The sequence below is a fragment of the Myxocyprinus asiaticus genome, chromosome 24 (genome assembly GCF_019703515.2).
Source record: "Myxocyprinus asiaticus isolate MX2 ecotype Aquarium Trade chromosome 24, UBuf_Myxa_2, whole genome shotgun sequence".
Classification (NCBI taxonomy): Eukaryota; Metazoa; Chordata; class Actinopteri; order Cypriniformes; family Catostomidae; genus Myxocyprinus; species Myxocyprinus asiaticus.
This window is the reverse complement of record NC_059367.1, coordinates 30,001,797-30,022,362: the sequence shown is the minus strand read 5'-3', so window position 1 is coordinate 30,022,362 and position 20,566 is coordinate 30,001,797. Positions and strand designations below refer to the sequence as shown.

At 41.0% G+C, this 20,566-nt stretch overlaps 1 protein-coding gene across 4 annotated transcripts in view; it reads right to left on the bottom strand.

Annotated features, from left to right (window-relative positions):
- Positions 1 to 20,566, bottom strand: part of LOC127414758 (calponin homology domain-containing protein DDB_G0272472-like) — a 68,924-nt gene that overhangs the window by 29,795 nt on the left and 18,563 nt on the right. For 3 of the 4 annotated variants that reach the window (XM_051653014.1, XM_051653015.1, XM_051653016.1), the window contains exons 2-5: positions 18,282 to 19,602; positions 16,905 to 16,983; positions 12,163 to 15,327; positions 11,936 to 12,061 (exon numbers count right to left, since the gene is read on the bottom strand). In XM_051653014.1, the coding sequence (XP_051508974.1) occupies positions 11,936 to 12,061; positions 12,163 to 15,327; positions 16,905 to 16,983; positions 18,282 to 19,594 (4,683 nt within the window). In that variant the 5' untranslated portion in view covers positions 19,595 to 19,602. The remainder of the gene's footprint in view (positions 1 to 11,935; positions 12,062 to 12,162; positions 15,328 to 16,904; positions 16,984 to 18,281; positions 19,603 to 20,566) is intronic. The other variant, XM_051653017.1, reaches the window with a different exon arrangement.

Genomic DNA, 20,566 nt, shown 5'->3' with positions numbered 1-20,566 from the left:
AGTAGTGGGGGGGATCTGGAACCATCATGCTAATTTGGAATCTCTGCGACTTATGGTCTCTGACACCCAGACACTTTTAGGGCAGAAAAAAAATTATAAGACATATAGCTGCGAGCAGCAATTAACGGGGTTCAAGCGGTTTAAGGCCTTTAAGCACATGCGTAAAAAGGTATTATGTTTCTTTAGCAAGCATGTAACCACCTAGATCATAGATGGAATAGACCATTTACAGCCAATACAGGCAATTTACTAAGGAAATACATGTTTTTTAAAGCTCATAGCGCCACCTATGGTCCGATCACCATAAAAGTCTGCATGCTTGTTTAGAATCATATGTCGCATGTGCTCACCTCATTTTGTGAAGTTCTGAGTTATTGTTTAGGAATTATGGGCTTATTTGTACACTTGACCATGCCCATTTTCTAAATGACACTGTTATAGCTACCCAAAGAGTAAAGTTCAAAATTTTGTTTTTTGAAAATTATTGACCTAGAAAGTCCAGAAAATTGTACTGCATTGGTTTTATTGAGGTTGAGCGAAAAACCTAGGACTAGTTCACAAAAGTAGGTTTTTTACATAATCGTGAATATTTAATGAACAATTTGACTGACAGCAGTGGTTCTTGAGGCACAGTTGTTTAGTATGAGGAGATCTAACAAATTATATGAATTATAGCTGCATCCCAATTCAGAGGCTGCATCCTTCAAAGGTCGCATTCGAAGGCCGATTGCTTCACTGTTGTAGTAAAAAAAATAAAAAATGTATAGGCGGAAATGAAATCGGAGATTTTTTCGGAGTCACAGTTGTTAGGCGACAAGAACAGTCCTCCGTAGGCTAGACTGTCCCAATTAACAATGCTCAGCCCGACCTTCGCAGCCTTCGAAGGCGTGGCCTTTGAAGTCCGAGTCCTTCAAAGGATACAGCCTTTGAACTGGGACACAGCCATCGTGTGAATGTGTGAAACACCACGTGATTACAGAGGCGTGAAACTCGTTAGCGCCATCCATTGGCCGATTTCTTTCAAATTTCTTACAGACCTCTAGGACCAGGAGTCGAACAGGCCCACCGAGTTTTGTGCCGACCGGCCTCTGATAACCTTATCTAATAGGTGCTCAAACTTCATTGACCGATGGTGGCCATGTTTTTTGAGATACGCCAATGTCCTCATAGACTGTCATGGCACCTTGGACAAAGACAGTGCATGCCGATTTTCAATTCAATCAGACAATGGTTGCGTAGTTAGAGCAGTTTTCATGTTTTTTTCCTGTTATAGCGCCACCAAGTGGCCAAACTCCTGTGTTTGGTGAAAATTTCTCATTTCATTCGGACGTTATAGCCATTTTAGTAAAAATGGCCCGCCCTTTTCGAACGTTTTGGCACCCCTTAGCGATCGTGAGTCGAAATTTAATTATTTTATTTTTTGGGATAATTATTGATAATCAGACTCCAGAGTATATTTCTGCACTGGATTGGTTCCGATCAGGCAAAAAACCTAGGACTAGTTTGCAAAAGTAGGTTTTTAACATTATCTGAAATATTTACCGAACGGTTTGACAGACACCAATGCTTCTTGAGGCAAAGTTGTTTAGAATGAGAAGAGCTATCAGGTGATATATATTATTTGTGTTTTTTCACAACACTGCATTATATACAGCCATTAACACCTACAAAAATCGTGATTGCACCACCTAGTGGCCGATTTTTTTTAAACTTTGCACAACCCTCTCAGACCAAGAGTCAAATAGGTCCACCAAGTTTTGTTCTGATCGGTCATTGTTTTTTGTAATTAACATTTTTTATTGATTCAAAGAAAAAACACAACAGAGAAAAACACAATATATACACACCAAATCAACATTTAACTTTTAACCCTCATTAACATCCCTCCCCAAACACCAACCCCACCCTACCCCAAAGAACACCCCTGTGGTCACACAAAATAATACACACACACAAACAATCAAATAAAAATAAAAAAAAATAAATAAAAAATAAAATATATAATAAACATGCATAATTAAACTAAACGTCTCCCTCCTCATCCCTTCTCCTAGAGTCCTCCAAAACTGCCAAATACCTACCCCACTTCCTGAAAAATAAGTCCTCCAGCCCCAGCCTTCCATTTATCATCTTTTCATAAGCCGCCACTCTCCCCATCTCTGCACACCACTCCGGAACTGGTGGCGCTCTGTCTGACTTCCATCCCCTTAAAATAATTTGTCTGCCAATCATCACGCCAGTCAGAACCCAATTTTTTATATATTTGTCCCCTGAATTTATAACTTCCCCGTCACCCAAAATGCAAAGTCTGGGGCAAAGTAAAATTTGAGTGCCCAGAATGTCACACAAATAATTCTGAATCTTTAACCAAAACATTTTGGATCTTAACGCATCCCCAAAAAACATGGGTTGTCTCTCCAACTTCTGACTGGCATCACCAGCAGGTGGGTGTGTCTTTAAGACCAAGCCTATATAATCTAGAGGGGGTCCAATAAAATCTTTGTCAAATCTTAAACTGCATAAGGCGAACCCTTGCATCTCTAGATGCAGACTTGACATTTTTCAGAATCTTAGTCCACACTCCATCCTCCAATACCAAATTCAAATCTTTCTCCCATAATCTCTTAATAGAAGTTAAAGCTCCATCCCCCATACTCTGAATTAACAGGGAGTAGTACACTGATGCCTCATGACCTTTTCCAAAGCCACAATCACCTCTCCCAAAGCATCTGCCTCCTTAGTGTGCTACTCCCAAAAATAGTACAAAGCAGGTGATGCAATTGTAAATACCTATAAAACTGATGTCTGGGGATCCCAAAATCTTGGACCAAGTTTTCAAACATTGATCGGTAATTGTTAACCTTGTGTAATAGCTGCTGAAATCTGATTGGCCGATGGGGGTCATGTTTTTCAACATACGTGAATGTCCATATAGACAATGATGGCAGCTGAGACAAAGTATGCAAATTTTGAAGTCAATAGGATTAACGGTTTCATAATTACAGCCAACTCCATGTTGTTTTTGGTATTATAGCGCCACCATGTGGCAATACCATGCCAACTTTTCTGGGTGACCAAAGACTGACCTCTTACATAAGCATGCCAAGTTTGGTGAAGATATCTAATTTCCTTCAAGAGTTATAGCCATTTACGTAAAATTGGCCACTCCTACTTCCGATGTTTTCGCATACTGTAGCTAGCTCGAGTCAAAAGTTAAAACTTTTTTTGATAACTTTTGATATTGAGACTCCATAGAATCGTTTGGCACTGGTTTTGTCCCGATCGGACGAAAAACCTAGGAAAACTTTTATAGGCGGAAATGAAATCGGAGATATACGTTTTGTTTGGTTTGAGCCAAGGATTCCAATGGTATAAAATTGTCTACGACAAACGGTCTAGGCAGTTTTGCGTTTTTGATCGCTGTAGCGCCCCCTATTGACCGATTTGACCGAGTCCGTCTTTCTGAGTAGCGAGCAATACTTCTACCATCTGACAAAGTTTCAAGTCTCTAGGCCTTACGATTTGCTCTGCCCGATCAGTTTTATGGTGGAATAATAATAATAATAATAATAATATATATAACAATTACAATAGGGTTTCAGTGCTAAGCACTTGAACCCCTAAAAATCTTAACAATTACAATAGGGTTTCAGCGCTAAGCGCTTGAACCCCTAAAAATCTTAACAATTACAATAGGGTTTCAGCGCTAAGCGCTTGAACCCCTAATAATAAGCAAATTGGAACAAATACAATAGGGTTCCTGCACCTTCGGTGCTTGGACCCCTAATTAAGGAACAGCAAGACTGAAAGTCTTGTTAATGTTGAAAGCCAAATCGATGACAAAGGTGTTTCTGTTCCTTTTATAGGGAATGTCTACTTTTCTTCTTTTGTGACAAACATCACAAACACATATCTCATCACAAAATATCAGCTTAGAGACAAAGAATTGCAAAATAGCTTCAACATAAACTGACATTAAGAGGATCTGGCTAACTTCCAGATGTCAATTAAGTGCATGCATTAGCCATAGTTCTGAGTGGTAAAATGACGATCATGTTTTTTTATGAAGTCACATCATATTATCAGCCTGGTATTCAAGTGAGTCATAATGTCATATGACTGGTCTTGAGTCATGTCACTGCCATCTGCCTGATGGTAAAGCCAGCCAGAGAACTGGAATCTGACATCACTCAGTTAACACGCCAAGTTTATTTTTTGATTCATCTCTCATAGTGGTATGTTACAGTTTTTGAAATATAATGGAAGTACAAGCATATTTTCAAGTTAATCACTAGAACAATTCTTGTATGATCAATTAGATTTGCAACTAAAACAAAAAGCTCAATACAAGACAGAAGGCCGTCACTCTGCGCACATTTAACGACACAAAGTATGTTTTTTTCTTTCCGTTTGGTAAATATCTCCTCCTTGACTGTAAGACAATCCCTAAATTCTGTCCTTACACAAACTCATGCACATGGCAGCATGACAGATGATTCTGAACATAAACAGACAGCATGGAGGTGCTCGCGGTAATTTTTTATCTGAGTTGCACAGAATGGAGAGAAAAAAGAAGAAAAAAAGGCCAAAGTGTATGGATGGGGAGACTGGGGAGAAGTTTGATTTTATTTATTTTATTATTTTGTCTCCTGCTTCCCTATGCTTTACCTGTTGGCTGTATCATTTGCAGTTGCACATTGCTACTTCCTCGCTAGTCTGGGAAGTGCGCACACCTTAAGACTGGTAGGCAGATTTAAAACATGAAAGGCTGACAAGCTTTAGTCTTATAGTGTAAGCTTGGCTAAACAGAAAGGCTGACCAAAACTATTGGTAAAGCACAGGACATACAATGAGAAACACATCTAACAAATGCATCTCCTTACGGTCACCACTGTCGAAATTATGTGGTCATAATTTCAGTTTATTAAGGGAGTCCAAAGAAGACACTTTTTGCTTGAATAAACAGTAGAAAGTACAAAGTAAAAGAGTCCAAATCCATAATGACCATAACAGGAAACCTCCACAGAGGTAGCTATAAATACTGTTCCAGTTGTGTAGAGCCAATGTTAATGAGTTCTGTTGCTGGCTTTAAAGTCTCCAAGAAGCTCTCAAACATCAATAGTTGATTAATGAACAAAAAGAATGAATTCTGTAAATGCATTTACAGAAGTAAATCTTAGAGGTTAAATACTAATTATTATAATTATTATTATTATTATTATTTTCATTTTTCCAGCTGTAGTAGGGTTTCAAATAAATATGGTCCCGTTATGACACTCATGTGTCATCTGTGCTTTGTGTGGGTCTGTGGAGGTATATCAAACCTAAAATTACCTGACCCCATTTTCAGTTCCATCAAACACTGTAGGTTTGTTTGATGTGGGGGTAGACTGTTCCAATATTCATGTTACAACATCATACTCTCAAGATTGATATGAACTACAGTGGAAGGTATTACTAGACCTGCGTCTTTACCACTGAGTTACCCAGGCCCCATTACTAGACCTGTTATATCCTATTAATTTGGTTGTATCAAGAAAAACAGAAACAGAACAGAACAAATTAGCTAAATGGTTTGATGTTCCTCTTAAAACCACACGTCCCCAAATAGAAAGGGTTATATTGACTGACAATACTTCCTTTGTATCAACATTTTGCACCTCCACACAACAATAGTGACAATTACAGAATACACAGACTTTGGCACAAGCTGTAGTAATACAATCACAATAAATGGTTTGGCTTTTCATATGTCAAGCTGTGTGCATGAATTATCAATAGCAGTAAATGATGACCAAAGATATAATATAAGTCTCATATGCTAATGAGTCATAGTGCTAGTAATTCATAGTGCTAACTTGGTCCTCTGACACAGCAAAAGGAAAGCTAAACATTTAAAGCAACAGATTTCTTTGCACAAGATTTACTGAATTATTTTCAAAGGTGAACTGTTTAAGTTCTGCGCCACTAGCAGAACCAAACAGAACTGCAAAATAACCGCAATGACTGCATTCAAGCAAGTTTCAAACACTGCCTCTGTCTTCAATTGTTTGGACAACCAAGCATCTCTATTATACCTGGAAAAATTATCCATTAACATTCCCATTCATCTCAATGGCAGTTGCTCGGCTGGCGCATGTGATTTACACCGATGAGCCAAAACATTAAGACCACCTGCCTAATATCCTGTTGGTCCTCAGCATGCCACCAAAACAACGCCAACCCGCTGAGGCATGGACTCTACAAGACCTCTGAAGGTATCCTGTGGTATCCGGCACCAAGACATTAGCAGCAGATCCTTCAAGTCCTGTAAGTTGCGAAGTGGAGCTGCCATGAACCGGACTTGTTGGACCAGCACATCCCACAGATGCTCAATCAGATTGAGATCTGGGGAATTTGGAGGCCAGGGCAACACCTTGAACTCTTTATCATGTTCCTCAAACCATTCCCGAACAATGTGTGCAGTGTGGAAGGGCACATTATCCTGCAGAAAGAGGCCACTGCCATCAGGGAATACCATTGCCATGAAGGAGTGTACCAGGTCTGCAACAATGTTTAGGTAGTTGGCACGTTAACGTCCATATGAATGGCCGGACCCAGGGTTTCCCAGCAGAACATTGCCCAGAGCATCATGCTCTCTCTACTAGCTTGTCAGTCTTCCCCCAGTGCATCCTGGTGCCATCACTTCCCCAGGAAAGCGGCACGCACGTACACGGCCATCCATGTGATGTAAAAGAAAACGTGACTCATTGGACCAGGTGACCTTCTTCCACTGCTCCAAGGTCCAGTTTCAATGCTCATGTGCCCATTGTAGGCTATTTAGATGGTGGACAGGGGTCATCATGGGCACTCTGACCGGTCTGTGGCTACACAGCCCCATACGCTGTGTGTTGTGACACATTCCTCCCATAACCATTATTAAAATTTCTGTGACTTGTGCCACAGTAGACCTTCTGTTGGTTTGGACCAGAAGGGACAGCCTTCGTTGCCCTCGCACATCAATGAGCCTTGGGCGCCCAACACCCTGTTGCCAGTTTGTGGTATGTCCCTCCCTGGACCACTGTAAGTAGGTACTCACCACTGCTGACCGGGAGCACCCCACAAGCCTTGCCGTTTCAGACATGATCTGACCCAGTCGTCTGGCCATAACAATTTGGCCCTTGTCAAATTCACCCAGGTCTATACTACTGCCCATTTCTCCTGCATTCAACATGTTTACTACGAGAACTGATTGTTCGCTTACCATCTAATCTACCCAGACCTTGACATGTGGCCTTGTTAGGAGATGATAAACATTATTCGCTTCACCTGTGAGTGGTCATAATGTTACGGCTCACCAGTGTATATGTTGCTTGCAAATATGGCCACCTCTAGATTGGTTGTCAATAGAGAAAGATGCTTTTTTTTGCAGCCAGAGGGTTTATTTCTGCCACAATAGTAGTAGAATTTAACAAATCAAAAGTTTGATTTTCAAACTGTACAAGCCCAATCTAAATTCCATGTCTGATTCATTCAAGGAAGATAGAGAAAATGAAAACAAAAATGGACTAGTTTTGTCGTTACATTTTTTATTTTGGAGGAGCCATCTGTCCCACTACACAGTTAAAAGAATGAATTATTTGAATAATTTCCAGGAAATTAAAAGAACACAGTAAAAACAAAGTCTATTTAATTGGTCTGACAACAGGAAGCATCTGCATTGGCCTCACCTTGGTCATGTGAAGACAATAAAATTGAACAGAACAATACTCGCATCACACAGAGGAAGAAACCACTACACAAACCCATTTGTTAAAAGACTGCAATACACCTATGCTATCAAGAAAAGCATTATGCTACATATAAAATCAGACTTTTTTATTTTCACTCAACCTGTGACAAAAGCATAGTATGTTGTCTCAAAACTGTCTGACCACTTGTAAGGGTAACAGACTAGGTTAGCTGGCTCAATCAGAAGTCTAATCTTCAAAGACCTCCATCTATTTTCTGTTTGTCTATGCTTCCTGGCAGTTAGTATTACATGGTGTAGTTTGTGGAGTGTTAGTATTACTACCTTGACAGTAATAAATAAAGTACGCTTACCCACGGCCACCAACAGCAGGAATGACAAAGGTGATAAGCCATCTTTCTATGAAACAAAATCTGGTTTGTCCAACAGAATGCCTTACATTACAAAACTCTTCACTTTTAAACATTTATTGGAATGTTCTTAATACCCAGCTCATTCTGCTTTTATTTCTCGCCATGTCTCTCTCTTTGTATCAGTGTTCCTGTGCCTGAGAGCATACAGTAATGAAAAAATTACTCTTCCTATACAATGACCAATATTGAGAGAAGGGGGGGGGGGGGGAAGTGTCAAAAGGCAAGAGACAGTTTCCTCTTTGAGACCACGTGCAGACACCCACATAACAGGTCCACAACAACAATCTCAAGCACTAAAATATGGAAACACATAACACATGAGAATGTATTCAACATAATAAAATGATACACAAATTAGAGTAGGTTTTCTACCTACTCTAATTTGTTCAAAAACCACTTATGCTGCGAGACAACAACTGTTTCATGTTGTAGATAAGTTTTCGATACAAATAAAACCAAAGGAAAGAGGGTATAACTACAGCTAAACATGAATTTCCCAATCAAATGTGTAATAACACCATTCCTACAGCAGATGGCACTGCATTTATACACACAGGGGAACTTAAAGAAGATTGCCTTGAGGAATAAGTCAAGCGTCTCAGTGGAAACACTTTCCTCTCACTGCATCCTGTACATATAATCTTTACATCACCCAGAAATTTATAAAACAGCAGATGAATCTGTCAACAAAATCAACATTGCTATTTTAAACCATCTTACAATATGCTGAAAATATACAGTGACAACTGGTTCCATCCACGTATGTTCTCATATTATCCTACACCACACATTTGCTACATGATCATGTCTGTTTTTCCTTAAGAGTTACAGTTTTATTAACTGCTACTTGTTACAATTTTGGGAGAAAGTGTTAGAATAGCTCTGCCATTACACAGTAACACTGAGGCACTCCTTCTGCCATCAGACTGCATTCCTACACCACCCACTCAAATACACACATAAAAACACAAGCTTGCTTTAGCCTCCATAGCCAAACAAACAGGCATATAAATACAAACATTTAGCTTTAAAACCCTCAGCCTATTTAACCATTTCAGTATATTCTATCTTTAACAAGTCTATTTCAACATCATTAGCCAAGCTCCGCATGCCTGAAAGGGTCATATGACGGCTGTTTTTCACATTGTCGGGGAACTCCTCCAAAATCTGGCCACTAAAAGCTGGTGGTGACATCATCAGAACCCAACAAGCAATCTCTCCATCCTTTGTTTTTGTTTAATTTCCATGAGAACAAGGTGAATAAATCTTGACTCTTATGTAAGATGAATGCTGGTCCATATGAAAACTAGGGGTGTAACGGTTCAAATTTCTCACGGTTCGGTTTGCATCACGGTTTTATGGTCACGGTTTCAGTATGGTTCGGTATTTGCAACGTACAGGGAAAAAAAAATATATTACTAGTAAGAATACTCTATTTGGTAACAAACACTACAACAGGTTTGCACTGAATGTTTTACAGTAACTATAGTTTAACTATGGTATTTGAAGTAAAAACATAGTAACCACACAATCAACATGGTTACTGTCATGTTTACAATATATAGTATAATCATGGTTACTATATGTTAACTACAGTATTACTGTTGTAAAACCATGGTTAATTGTATCAAAACCATGATTTCTGCAAAGAAAACCATGTTGACAGCAGTCATGCTTACTACAATATTACTATAGTAAAACCATGGTTAATTTTCACTGGGTCTTTAACTAAAAAACTAATTAATAATTAATAAATCAACATTTTAACATTTTAACTTACCTACACTATTATGCTACATGCATCGACAAAATGCATTTCAAACTCTACTGCACATATATTCAATATTCAGAAGCTGTACATCACTATAGAAGGAACTCTGCTATTAAAATGGATACGAGGGATGTTGTGACACGGCTCGAGTGTTTTAATCATACACGGAAATCACACATCTTCGTCAGCGGAGTAGGGAAACATATCGTTGGCAATGACCTCCCCAATCGCTTTAGTTTTTGTTTCATGCCTGTCTGAATCAGCACTCAGTGCTTGCTTAAAATTGAAGGGGAGTGTATGTCGTTTCAGCTCATCTGTGGCTCGTCTTTCCCCGGTGATTTCAGCATAAATGATCATATGTCGATTTATAACAAGTATATGGCACTCGTGTCGAGCGATGTCTACAAACAGTGCCTGTTCGCTGTTGTAATTGACTGCAAAAAGGAAATGTTTCCAGACAAGAGACCTAAATAATGCAGGGAGCTTCTCTATCAGCGGCTCGTTTTCTCACTTTTTCTCATTTTTCACTTGCCATCTTCAACTACACACAACGCCTGCAGAACAGTGATGTCATCAAGTTGACCCATGCGAAACAAAGGCGGAGTGTATCCATTTACAGACCCATTCAGGTGCATTAGCGGAGGTTGTAACTGTGCATATCTATTTGACACTTTATTTTCTTCACAAAACCTTGTGCTTCAGATGCATCATTAAACTTGGGTGAACCGCGTGGTAGCGAACCGTACGGTTCGTTTTTTTTTACCGAGAACCATTACACCCCTAGTACAAACCAGGGCTGTGTGATATAGCTAAAATATATCTTGAATTCCCTATATTCTTTAGTCTTCTGGTGATATTCAGTATAGATACTGATATACAGATTTGCACTGAAATGACAATTAAACATTTTAACTAAACAGCCATTGTTGCCAAGTTAGATGCAAAATGTTCAATTGCAGGAGTAATTCATAGCAATATTTGCCTACATACATGTATTTTACTAAACATTTTAAAGTAAGCAAAACACAGAAACTGTGAAAAATGTAAGTGATGACAAAAGTAAATCGTTGAATAAATACTCTGAACTGATTTTTTCTATTGAAGTATAAATCAAGAGATTCTACTAATATATCTAGGAAATGCCAAGGAACTAACCAAATAGCACACTCATCACACTGCAATTATCTAGGACTAAAAATCACTTTCACTGGAAACTTCAACACATCAGTGAATGAACCGTGATATAAAGCTTGCAGAGCCTTCTATGCCATAAAACGACAATGTCCTATAGATATACATGTTAGAATTTGGTTAACATTTTTAGAATCAGAACAACAGAGTAAAATGCAATGCTATCTGGGTTTAAATAAAAAATACACCATCTGTACACAGTGATTTTATCTGTACACAGATAAAAAACTGAGAGCCACCTTGACAAGAAATAGACTCGGTGGACACAACCTCGCTACAGAAATGGGCAGACAGAGGAAAACATGGCTGCCACAGGAAGAAAGGTTGTGTCCACACTGTGATCAAGACAAAATCGTGACAGAGCTGCAGAATGCGCAAAATACACAGACAAAATTGTATCACAAAATGAAGAATTTTCACAGCACATTTGACCATTTAACAAATAATGAAAAACTGCCCTTCTTATTAGTTGAACATAAGGAGTGCTGTGTGATAGCAGCACAATATGTATCTGACTGCCACAGAATGAAAAATATTGAGTGAACTGACCCAAGTCTGTGTCTCCATCTTATGTCTTTTTTTAAATTATCCTTTTTTACCTTATTTGTCAATTATGCATCTTTTTTTCTAGTATGATGTGCAGTTTTGCACTGTTTTACTTGTATGCAGCTCAGCTGTAAATGGCTTTGGCAATACGAATGTACAAATATTTGTCATGCCAATAAAGCACCTTAAAACTGATAAAAAAACTGATAAACAGAGAGAGAGAGAGAGAGAGAGAGAGAGAGAGAGAGAGAGAAATACACAAAAAGAGTGCATGCTCTTACTCACTGAGCTCTCTCCACCTCTTTCTCTGTGTGCACTGCGACTTCTGCGGGTTCTCACGTGGACAAGTGGGGCATCAGCAGAACTTTCTGTGGGGGCAGACCTTCGACACATACTCCTTGAACGCAGTTTCTGCAAAATCAGACAGAAGGAGCCACAGTCAAAAGCAACAAACCCTCCAGTGGTAGAATGTGTGTGTGTAAATATGTATGCAAGAGGGTGTCCTTCCTCACCTGTTGTCCTTTGTCACTGTGTGGTGCACGGTTCTCTCTCTGTCCCTGGGATGCCAGCTCCCAGTTTGGGCTCCATATAGAATCAGTGACAGAGGAGGTAGCTACTTGACTACTGGGTACTGAAGACTCTTTCTTAGCTAATGGTGTTTCAGGAGAAGGGAACAAACCCACACTGGACTCTCCACTGAAAGGCAATGAGGTCCAGCCTCTTTCTGAGGTCAGGATAAGGGCTACAGGAGGTCCAAGACTTGGTGGTACAACCAGCGTTGGGTTTTGAATGGGAACCATAGGTGGCGCAAGAGAGGGATTCTGTACAGGAGTAAAAATGAGAGATGTGGTAGAGGTTGCATTTGACGTCAAAATGGTTCCTCTTTCTTCTTGCTGCAAGAGCTGTTGCTCAAAGTTCGAGGGTCTGGTGCTAATGGGCCTTCTGGATCCCTCTATGGCTGACACCCAAAGAGGCTCATCTACAGCCAACTCTACTTGAGTCTGTCTCCAAACATCAGTTTGAGTATGAGTCAAAGCTGAGCTGGGCTGCCGAGCCCCAAAGGCGAAATCGGAGGTCTCAATCAATGAGTGAGTTTGTGGTTTAGATTTTTGTGTAGCAAGAGGCAGCGAGTGAGGCTGGGCATGGTGCAGAATTTGAGGTTGCAGAGGTGGTGGGAGTTGAGTTCTCACTCGTTCTCCTGGAGAAGAAGACTGAGCTTGAGGTGCTGGGTGGGGCTGGAGACGATTCTGCTGTATGGCATGTGAACGAACTTGCATCATTGAGCCAACACCTCCTGACTCTAAACCTCCAAAGCCTGTTAAAGGGAAGGTATCGGGTTGTGTCTGACTCATGAACAAGTCAATATCTAAGATGGCTGGTTTGTAAGGCTCATCAATATGAAGTGAGGGCTGTTTCCATCGGGCTGTGGGGCTATTCTTGTGGCTGTCTCGTCCAGTCCAAACACCCAGAGAGACAGCGTCCAGATCTAGAACTTTGGGCCGAAGTGGAGACGTAGGTGTTCTCTTCTCTTGCTCTGCCTCCATTTGCTGTCGTTCTGCTCCTCTTTCTCGTTCAGGCTGCTGATGTCTCTCCTCCTCCGGTTCCTTTTTATTCTTACCTCGTTTCGCTTGCTCTTGCTGGATTTGTCTTTCTCGCTGTCTGTGGAGCTCAAAATCAAGAAGCTGTCTTCTCTCAAGCTCCTTTATCCTCTCAAGTTCCTCCTGCTCTCTCCTGTTCTCCCTCTTCTCTAGTTTCTGACGATTCCATCTCTCAATTTCCAGCTCTCTTTGTTTCTGTCTTTCAAGTTCTTTTTGCTTATCCAACTCCCTCTGTCTTTCAATCTCCTGTTGTCTCTCCAGGTCTCGCTGCCTCTCAAGCTCCCTTTGCCCGTCCAGTTCTCTCTGCCTTTCCAACAGTCTCTGTCTTTCCTTCTCCAGGTCTTTCTGTTTCTCCAGCTCTCGTTGCCTCTCCAATTTCCTCTGTCTTTCTAACTCTTTCTGCCTCTCCATCTCTCTTTGTCTTTCCAGTTCTCTCTGTTTTTGTCTCTCAACTTCTCTCTGTCTCTCCAACTCCAGCACTCTCTCTCTCTCTTTCTCCATCTCTTTCTGTTTTTCAAATTCCCTAAGCCTAAGCCTCTCCTGGTCAAGCATTCTCTCTTTCTCTCGCTCAAACTCTTTTTGCCGTTGCCTCTCAAACTCTCTCTGCTTCTCAAGCTCTTTTTCTGCAGACTTAATTCTCTCATATTCTATTTGTTTCTGTTGTTCCTTTTCTCTTTGCTTCTGTCTTTCAATTTCTCTTTGTCTCTCCAGCTCTCTCTGTCTCTCTCTCTCTTGGTCTCTTTGTCTTTCCAACTGCTTCTGTCTTTCTTTCAGTATCTCCATTTCTTTTCTCTTCTCTCTCTCAATTTCCTTTTGTTTCTTGATCTCCAAGTCTCGCTGTTTCTTCATTTCACACTGCCTTTCCAATTCTTTCATTTTTTCATCCTCTAGTCTTTGTCTCACTATTTCCATCTCCTCCCTGATTGCTTTCTTTTGTTCCCTTTCTTGCAATCTGTGATCTATCCTCTGTCCAGTGTCATTTATATGTAGTTCTTCTTGCAAATCACTCTGCATGGCAGCATCTAATGAAGGATTTCTTTTGAATGGAGCTATTGGATCTTGAGGACTCCACTGCCTTGTGCTAACAGAGAATTCATCAAATGGCAACTCCTTTATTCTTCTGTCCTCTCCATCCATGATTCTTCGTTTACCTCGCTCAAAAATCACAGCCTCATCCAATCTCTCACTTTGGTGCACAGGCTCTTGAATCTGACCAGTCAGAGCAAAGTATGTGGCTCTAGGTTTGTTCATTTGCTCTTCAGAGTCAAGCATCTTAGGCCGCTTGGGTGCTGCACCGTCCTCTAGTTCCCTCTCCCTCTCTCTTTGTGCTTCTATCTGTTTCTTCAATTCTGCTTCGCTCTCTTCTTCCTCTTCCTCCAATGCTGCTGCCGCAGACATGTGCAATTCCATCTGCCTTTGTATTTCTTCTTCCATCTTTCTCACCATCTCTCTCTGTCGTTCCCTCTCAGCTTCCTTCTCTTGGTCAACCTCTGTGACGGTCCATTTCTGTAAAGCCCCCACTCTGAGGTAACAAGGAATGCCTGGCTCCATCGGAGAGGCAGCAGATGTACTCTCTTCATCCTTTATCAAGTTAATCATTTTGGGAGAAGGGCTATTCACTTCCCCTTTAGGAGCTGATCGCTGTGAACGCAGAGTGAGTGCTCTGTCCTCAAGCTGTGCAGTTGGTAAAATTTCACTAACAGCACGGCTTTCTCCAAACAAAGCCACAGTGTCAAAGACATGCTCCACACGTACAGGACTGGAAGGAGAAAATTGCCCTCTATAGGTTGCTTTGACCAAACTACCAGGATCAGAAACTTCCAGAGCTTTAAAGGTGTTGTCCCGAATATCCAAATAGTGGTTCCGTCTGGGCATGGGTTTAACTGTGCTTTCCTGCTGTGTTCCTCGGCCTTGAGAGGCACTATCCTCCATCACTTGAACACTATGCCTCTCCACCACATGTTCAAACATAGCAGCTCGTACCGTTTGCACTCTATCAAAAGTGGAGTGGGCAGGCAAGTCCTTAACACCCAGGGATGATGTCTTCCAGTCCTCCTGTTTGTTGAACTGTCCTTCGAACTAAAAGATAAAATAATGTATTTTTACATAAACTAACAAATCACATTACAGATGAAACTATGTAAACATTTTGATGGATCCACTTTCAGATTCCCTTGTTTGTCTGCTTTCCTGAAAAGTTTCATGAGTAAGCAAGGACCCAAAACTAATATTGACTTTCAGTCAGACAAGGTGTGCTCTGTCTACAACTGTGCTCCTTAAAGAAACAGCCTTTGAAAACCCTCAAGTGTAATTATTGCTTTCACTGACAGGTATGGCTTTCAGAGGTAACATTTTCTTTTCACAGACATGAGCCATCATTACAGTGGGGCGTCTGTGTACAGAAGCGGTTAATATTTAATGGTTGATTAAGACATAAACCTTGAGAGGGAATAAAGTAAATGTCTGCTCCAGTGAGTAGACCAGTGTGAATGCAAACGAGAGAAAATGTGCAAAATGAAAATGAAAAGGGCAAATCAAGCATAGACAGTCTAATTTGAATAAACAAGCAGATTATTAAATCTTGCAAATTGCTTAGAGTTATTTCACAGAGAAGGGTATAAACAAAGAGATAACAAAAGTGGGAAGTGCGAGATGTTCGTGCAAGATGACAGATGACAACAGCTATGCATATGACCATATTGGAAAAGGGTTAATAAATGGAGAAAGTATGGAGAAGAGTGTAAATTAAAAAAAATAGAGACAGATGCAAATATTAGGAGCAAATGAGTTTGATGTTTGTGATTGAGAACAGTGAAATGGGATCTCTATGCTCTTTGTCAAAGCTAATTAAGCAAGGTGGGGCATGAAGGGGCCATAATCAAAGTGTCCTCTTCACTCACAAAATGACCTTTCCCACCCCCCTCCCTTCGAAGCGTGCATGTTTCATAATCAAAATATGACTAATGCTACAACTCAGGTTACACGCATTTGGACAGCCGCACCTCCAATTACAACAGAAGTGCCTTTTTGAACCTCATTTGTTTTTCCTCTCTCTCACCCTCAAAGTAAAATCTTTCTCTTTCTTTTTTTTATAGAATGTGCAAAGTGTGGCCTCTGATCACAGTAGGGAAGTTATTGTTTAAAATATTATTGTAACTTTTGAAAAGGATTTTACAATTCATTTCAACAATGCATTGTTACTTTATCAAACAAATGTGGTGACCATCATAAGAATAGCTGTATTAGAGCAAGAACACATAAATACATAACTCCTTGTGTAAAATATCATAAAGTTTTTCTGCTTTTCTGAACATGAATAAATCTTATTTAATCTGTTACACTGGTTCTTCAGTCAAAACTGTTATAGGAAAACAGGTATAATTAATTAAAATGAGTTCAATCACCTGGTGGTCCGTCACTTTGTGAAAGACTTATGATGACAAATGTGATAAGACAAATGTGATTGTGTATACTGTGCTGACATTTAAAAAAAAATGTTTTAAATAAAATGTTGATAAGAACCTAACATTTAGGTGCGCTTTTGGACTTTGAAACACTTTGTTACACAAGGTGTGCCTCACTGCAACTTTTAATGATACTTGCAGTTTCCAGCAGTCCAGCAGTATCATAATTGGCAGTATTTAATATTCCCATACCTTTTTGCTGAGATCGTCCTCAACCTCCTCGGAATCTTTGGACTCACTGGAAATAAGGCTGTCGTGCTCTACCTCGACTCTGTATACAAATAAATTCAATTAAAAACAAAAGCTGCCTTCAAGTCATGTCTGAATGACTATGTGCACAATGAGTAAACATGAAAGCCATTACAATTTTGTAATTAACAGTGGGAAACTCTCGGATAAACAGCACTTTCTGATGAAGGTTGGTGTTGCTACAAGCCAGCCTTTTCCGCTGGAAACTGATTTGCCTATACTAGCGGATTTGGTTCAGGAGATAGCGTGGCGTGGTGTGGTGTGGCATCGTCACTTGAGCTCAAGCAAAGCAGCTAGCCAAGACATCACAGCCCTGTTTCAGCTTGGTGACCCTCTGAGTGCTTTAAAGTGATAGTTCAACCAAAAATTAAAATTCTCTGATAATTTACCCACCCTTATTCCACCTGAGATGTGTATGACTTTCTTCTGCAAAACACTTTTTTTTCTCCCCAATGTAGAATGCCCAATTCCCAATGCACTCTAAGTCCTCGTGGTGGCATAGTGACTTGCCTCAATCCGGGTGGCGGAGGACAAACCTCAGTTGCCTCCGCGTCCGAGACCGTCAATCCGCCATCTCATCACATGGCTTGTTGAGCGCGTTACCGTGGAGATGTAGCACGTGTGGAGGCTCGTGCTATTCTCCGTGGCATTCATGCACAACTCGCCATGCACCCCACCGAGAGCGAGAACCACATTATAGCGACCACAAGGAGGTTACCCCATGTGCCTCTACCCTCCCTAGCAACTGGGCCAATTTGGTTGTTTAGGAGAACTGGCTGGAGTCACTAAGCACACCCTGGATTCGAACTCGTGACTCCAGGGGTGGTAGTCAGTGTCTTTACTTGCTGAGATACCCAGGTCCCCTGCAAAACACTTTTGAAGATTTGTAGAAAAAGATCCAGGCTCAGCAGATCCTTAGAATGGGAGAGGATGGTGATTAGATATTTGTAGGTCCAAAAAGCACAGACAGTCAGCATAAAAGAAATCCATCCTATCTCCAGCGGTGACATCAATGTCTTCTAAAGTGAATCGATCACTTTGTGTGTGAAAAAGAACAATATATAAGCACTTTTTAACTATAAAAGATCACTTCCAGTCAGGGATTGATGAATGGCCGAATTTACGTCAGTTCACGTGTCATCGAGCTTACGTCACGGGAGCATTCAGGTAAATTCAGCCATTCATCAAGATACAAATCTTCAAAAGTGTTTTGCAGAAATCTCAAAAATCTTGATGTCGATTTAAAAAAGGTCCATGGAGGGTGCTATGTGTAAGTGGAGTTAATTTTGAAAATTAATTTTGAACATAGCTGTACCTTACCTTATAATACGGTCAGGCACTAGGTTGTGTGGCTTAAATTGTGGTTTCTGGGGCGGTGATGGTGTAGTAGGTATTTCTTCGGTCAGTTCTTTGATTCGCTGTTTCACCCCCACAGCTCCGTCAGTGTCAGAGACTGACAACAATGGTGAACGAGGCTCAGTCACTTGAGTATCCACATGTGCCACTGAGAAGGGCAAGGAAGAGGAGTCCAAGAGCAGGCTGATGCGCCTCTTTATACTACCTCCTCCTTTATCCTCAGGTTTAGAGTCCTCATCATTTGACTCCATCTTTTGACTCATTTTCTCAGGGGGCTTATTCAGCCCTTCTGCCTTTTCAGCACCATTTTCTTTTTCCCTTTGAGTCACAGCACCAACACCCTCTGGTGTTTCTGTAGTGTTTTCTTTGCTGTCCTCTTTAGCAGGTCGCCGGTGTAGGGACAGCCCAATTGATGCAAACTTTGAGGTAAGGTCAGAGGAAAGTGGTCGCCTTTCTGCCCAACGAGGGGCAGGTGAAGGGGTTTCCACCTGAGGCTCAGACTGAGAGGGATTTGAGAGAAACACAGCTGACACTGGTCTGGGTTTTAAACCTTTAGATTGGGGCCGAAAAACAGTAGGAGAAGAGTCCTCCTTGGCACCAGTATCCTCTTTACTATCCTCATAATTCAGTCCAACCTCTGCTAGGAAGCCCGTTGATTTAGCACGAGTAATTGAAGTTCCAAGTTGTTTATTCCGTGAAGCAAAAGGCCATTCCACACCTGGAGTGGAGGCATGAACATCAATCCTGGGTCTAGCTGGAGTGACTCCAAAACTTGTTCTTCGCAGTACATCCCTAGTTTGGGACGTTGTAGATTTGTTGGAATCTTTGGAGGCAATGGTAGATGCTGTTTTGAAGGACTGTGCCACTGGTTTGTTTGTTTGACCTGTACTGGGCTTAGGGCTTGTTTTAAAGGCAGTGGATGCAGGCCGATTTTGATTTGTGATTGGTTTACCTGGTGGCTGCGGTTTAGATGTGCTGGGTGGGTCTGGCTTGTAGGAGGCTGGCCGAGTGGATTCAGATCTAGGTTTTGGCTGTGGTTTAGGAGCTAGAATGGGTCGTATAGTAGGATTTTTCTCCACAGCAAAAGGTTTTGGGGTAAGTCTGGGCTTGGGACCAGGGATAGGCTTGCAAGGTTCTGAGGGTATAATAAGGGTTCCCTGGGGTCCACCAGAAGCCTCCAACAAGCTCTTGTTGCTAGAGTCTATGAGAGGGCTGAGGTGCAGCCGACCCCCAACCACGCTTGACCGCCTAGCATCAACCTCCACCTGGGCAGCCATCACACCACCTAAGGCAGAAAAAAATACACAGAGACAACCAATTAAATGAATGGAATTTAATTTAGCGACAAGACAAGTTGAGAAAATGTCAACTTAATGCAAATGACGAGCGACATTCGGAAGCGTCTACCAATGAGAGTGAAGACAGAGAAGCTCACGTCACCCGTGTGCTGTGAGTGAAGATACACTGGAGACAAATGCAGGCGAGACGAAGTTACGTTTCTGTGGGCAATTTCACTGTTCTATATAATTTGTCTGTAACCACATATATGGATATGAGCTAATAAAATGATGCGTGGGAAAACATGTCAGCATTCTGAATGAGTTTGATTTATGTTTTTTATATAACATTCATCTTGTTTATTGATATGATGCATTAAAGGTGCAATATGTAAAATTTTTCATGTAATATTCACCTTTTTTTTGCCAATGTGTGAACAGCTTTTAACGCAACTTAAAAAATGAGCCCTTCATGGACTTCCTAGGTTGCCTATTAAAGCCTGTAGACTGATTTTCACGCGAAGGGAGCGTGTCGCATTTGCCTTATGCGCGCTCCCGAGAGCCTTGCCTCAGACAGTAGCTTCTCTTCTGCTATTCAACAGTCAGTCTGCAACACTAGGTAACGTTATCTTAGAGATGGAATCCAGCAAACATCCGGCTCCCAGCATAACACCGACTCCTAACATAAAACCTCAAAAAAAGAAAATTGGTCTACTGAATCCTGTCTGGCTAAGCGGAAACGTGATCGTGGTCGAGCGAAAACTAGAGTGAACATCGGCAGGACATTTGATTCCTGGAGGGACCTTCATTCGGTTTTGGGGATCAAAACAGACCCTGAATTGGCATTCTTCTTATTGGACAGGTAAGCTTACATAACTGCAAAGCATGTGAAATACAGTGCCATAAGGATTGATCTGTGTAATTTTAGCTAACTTGATCTTGCCTGCTAACGCTGATGAATTGCAAGCTACC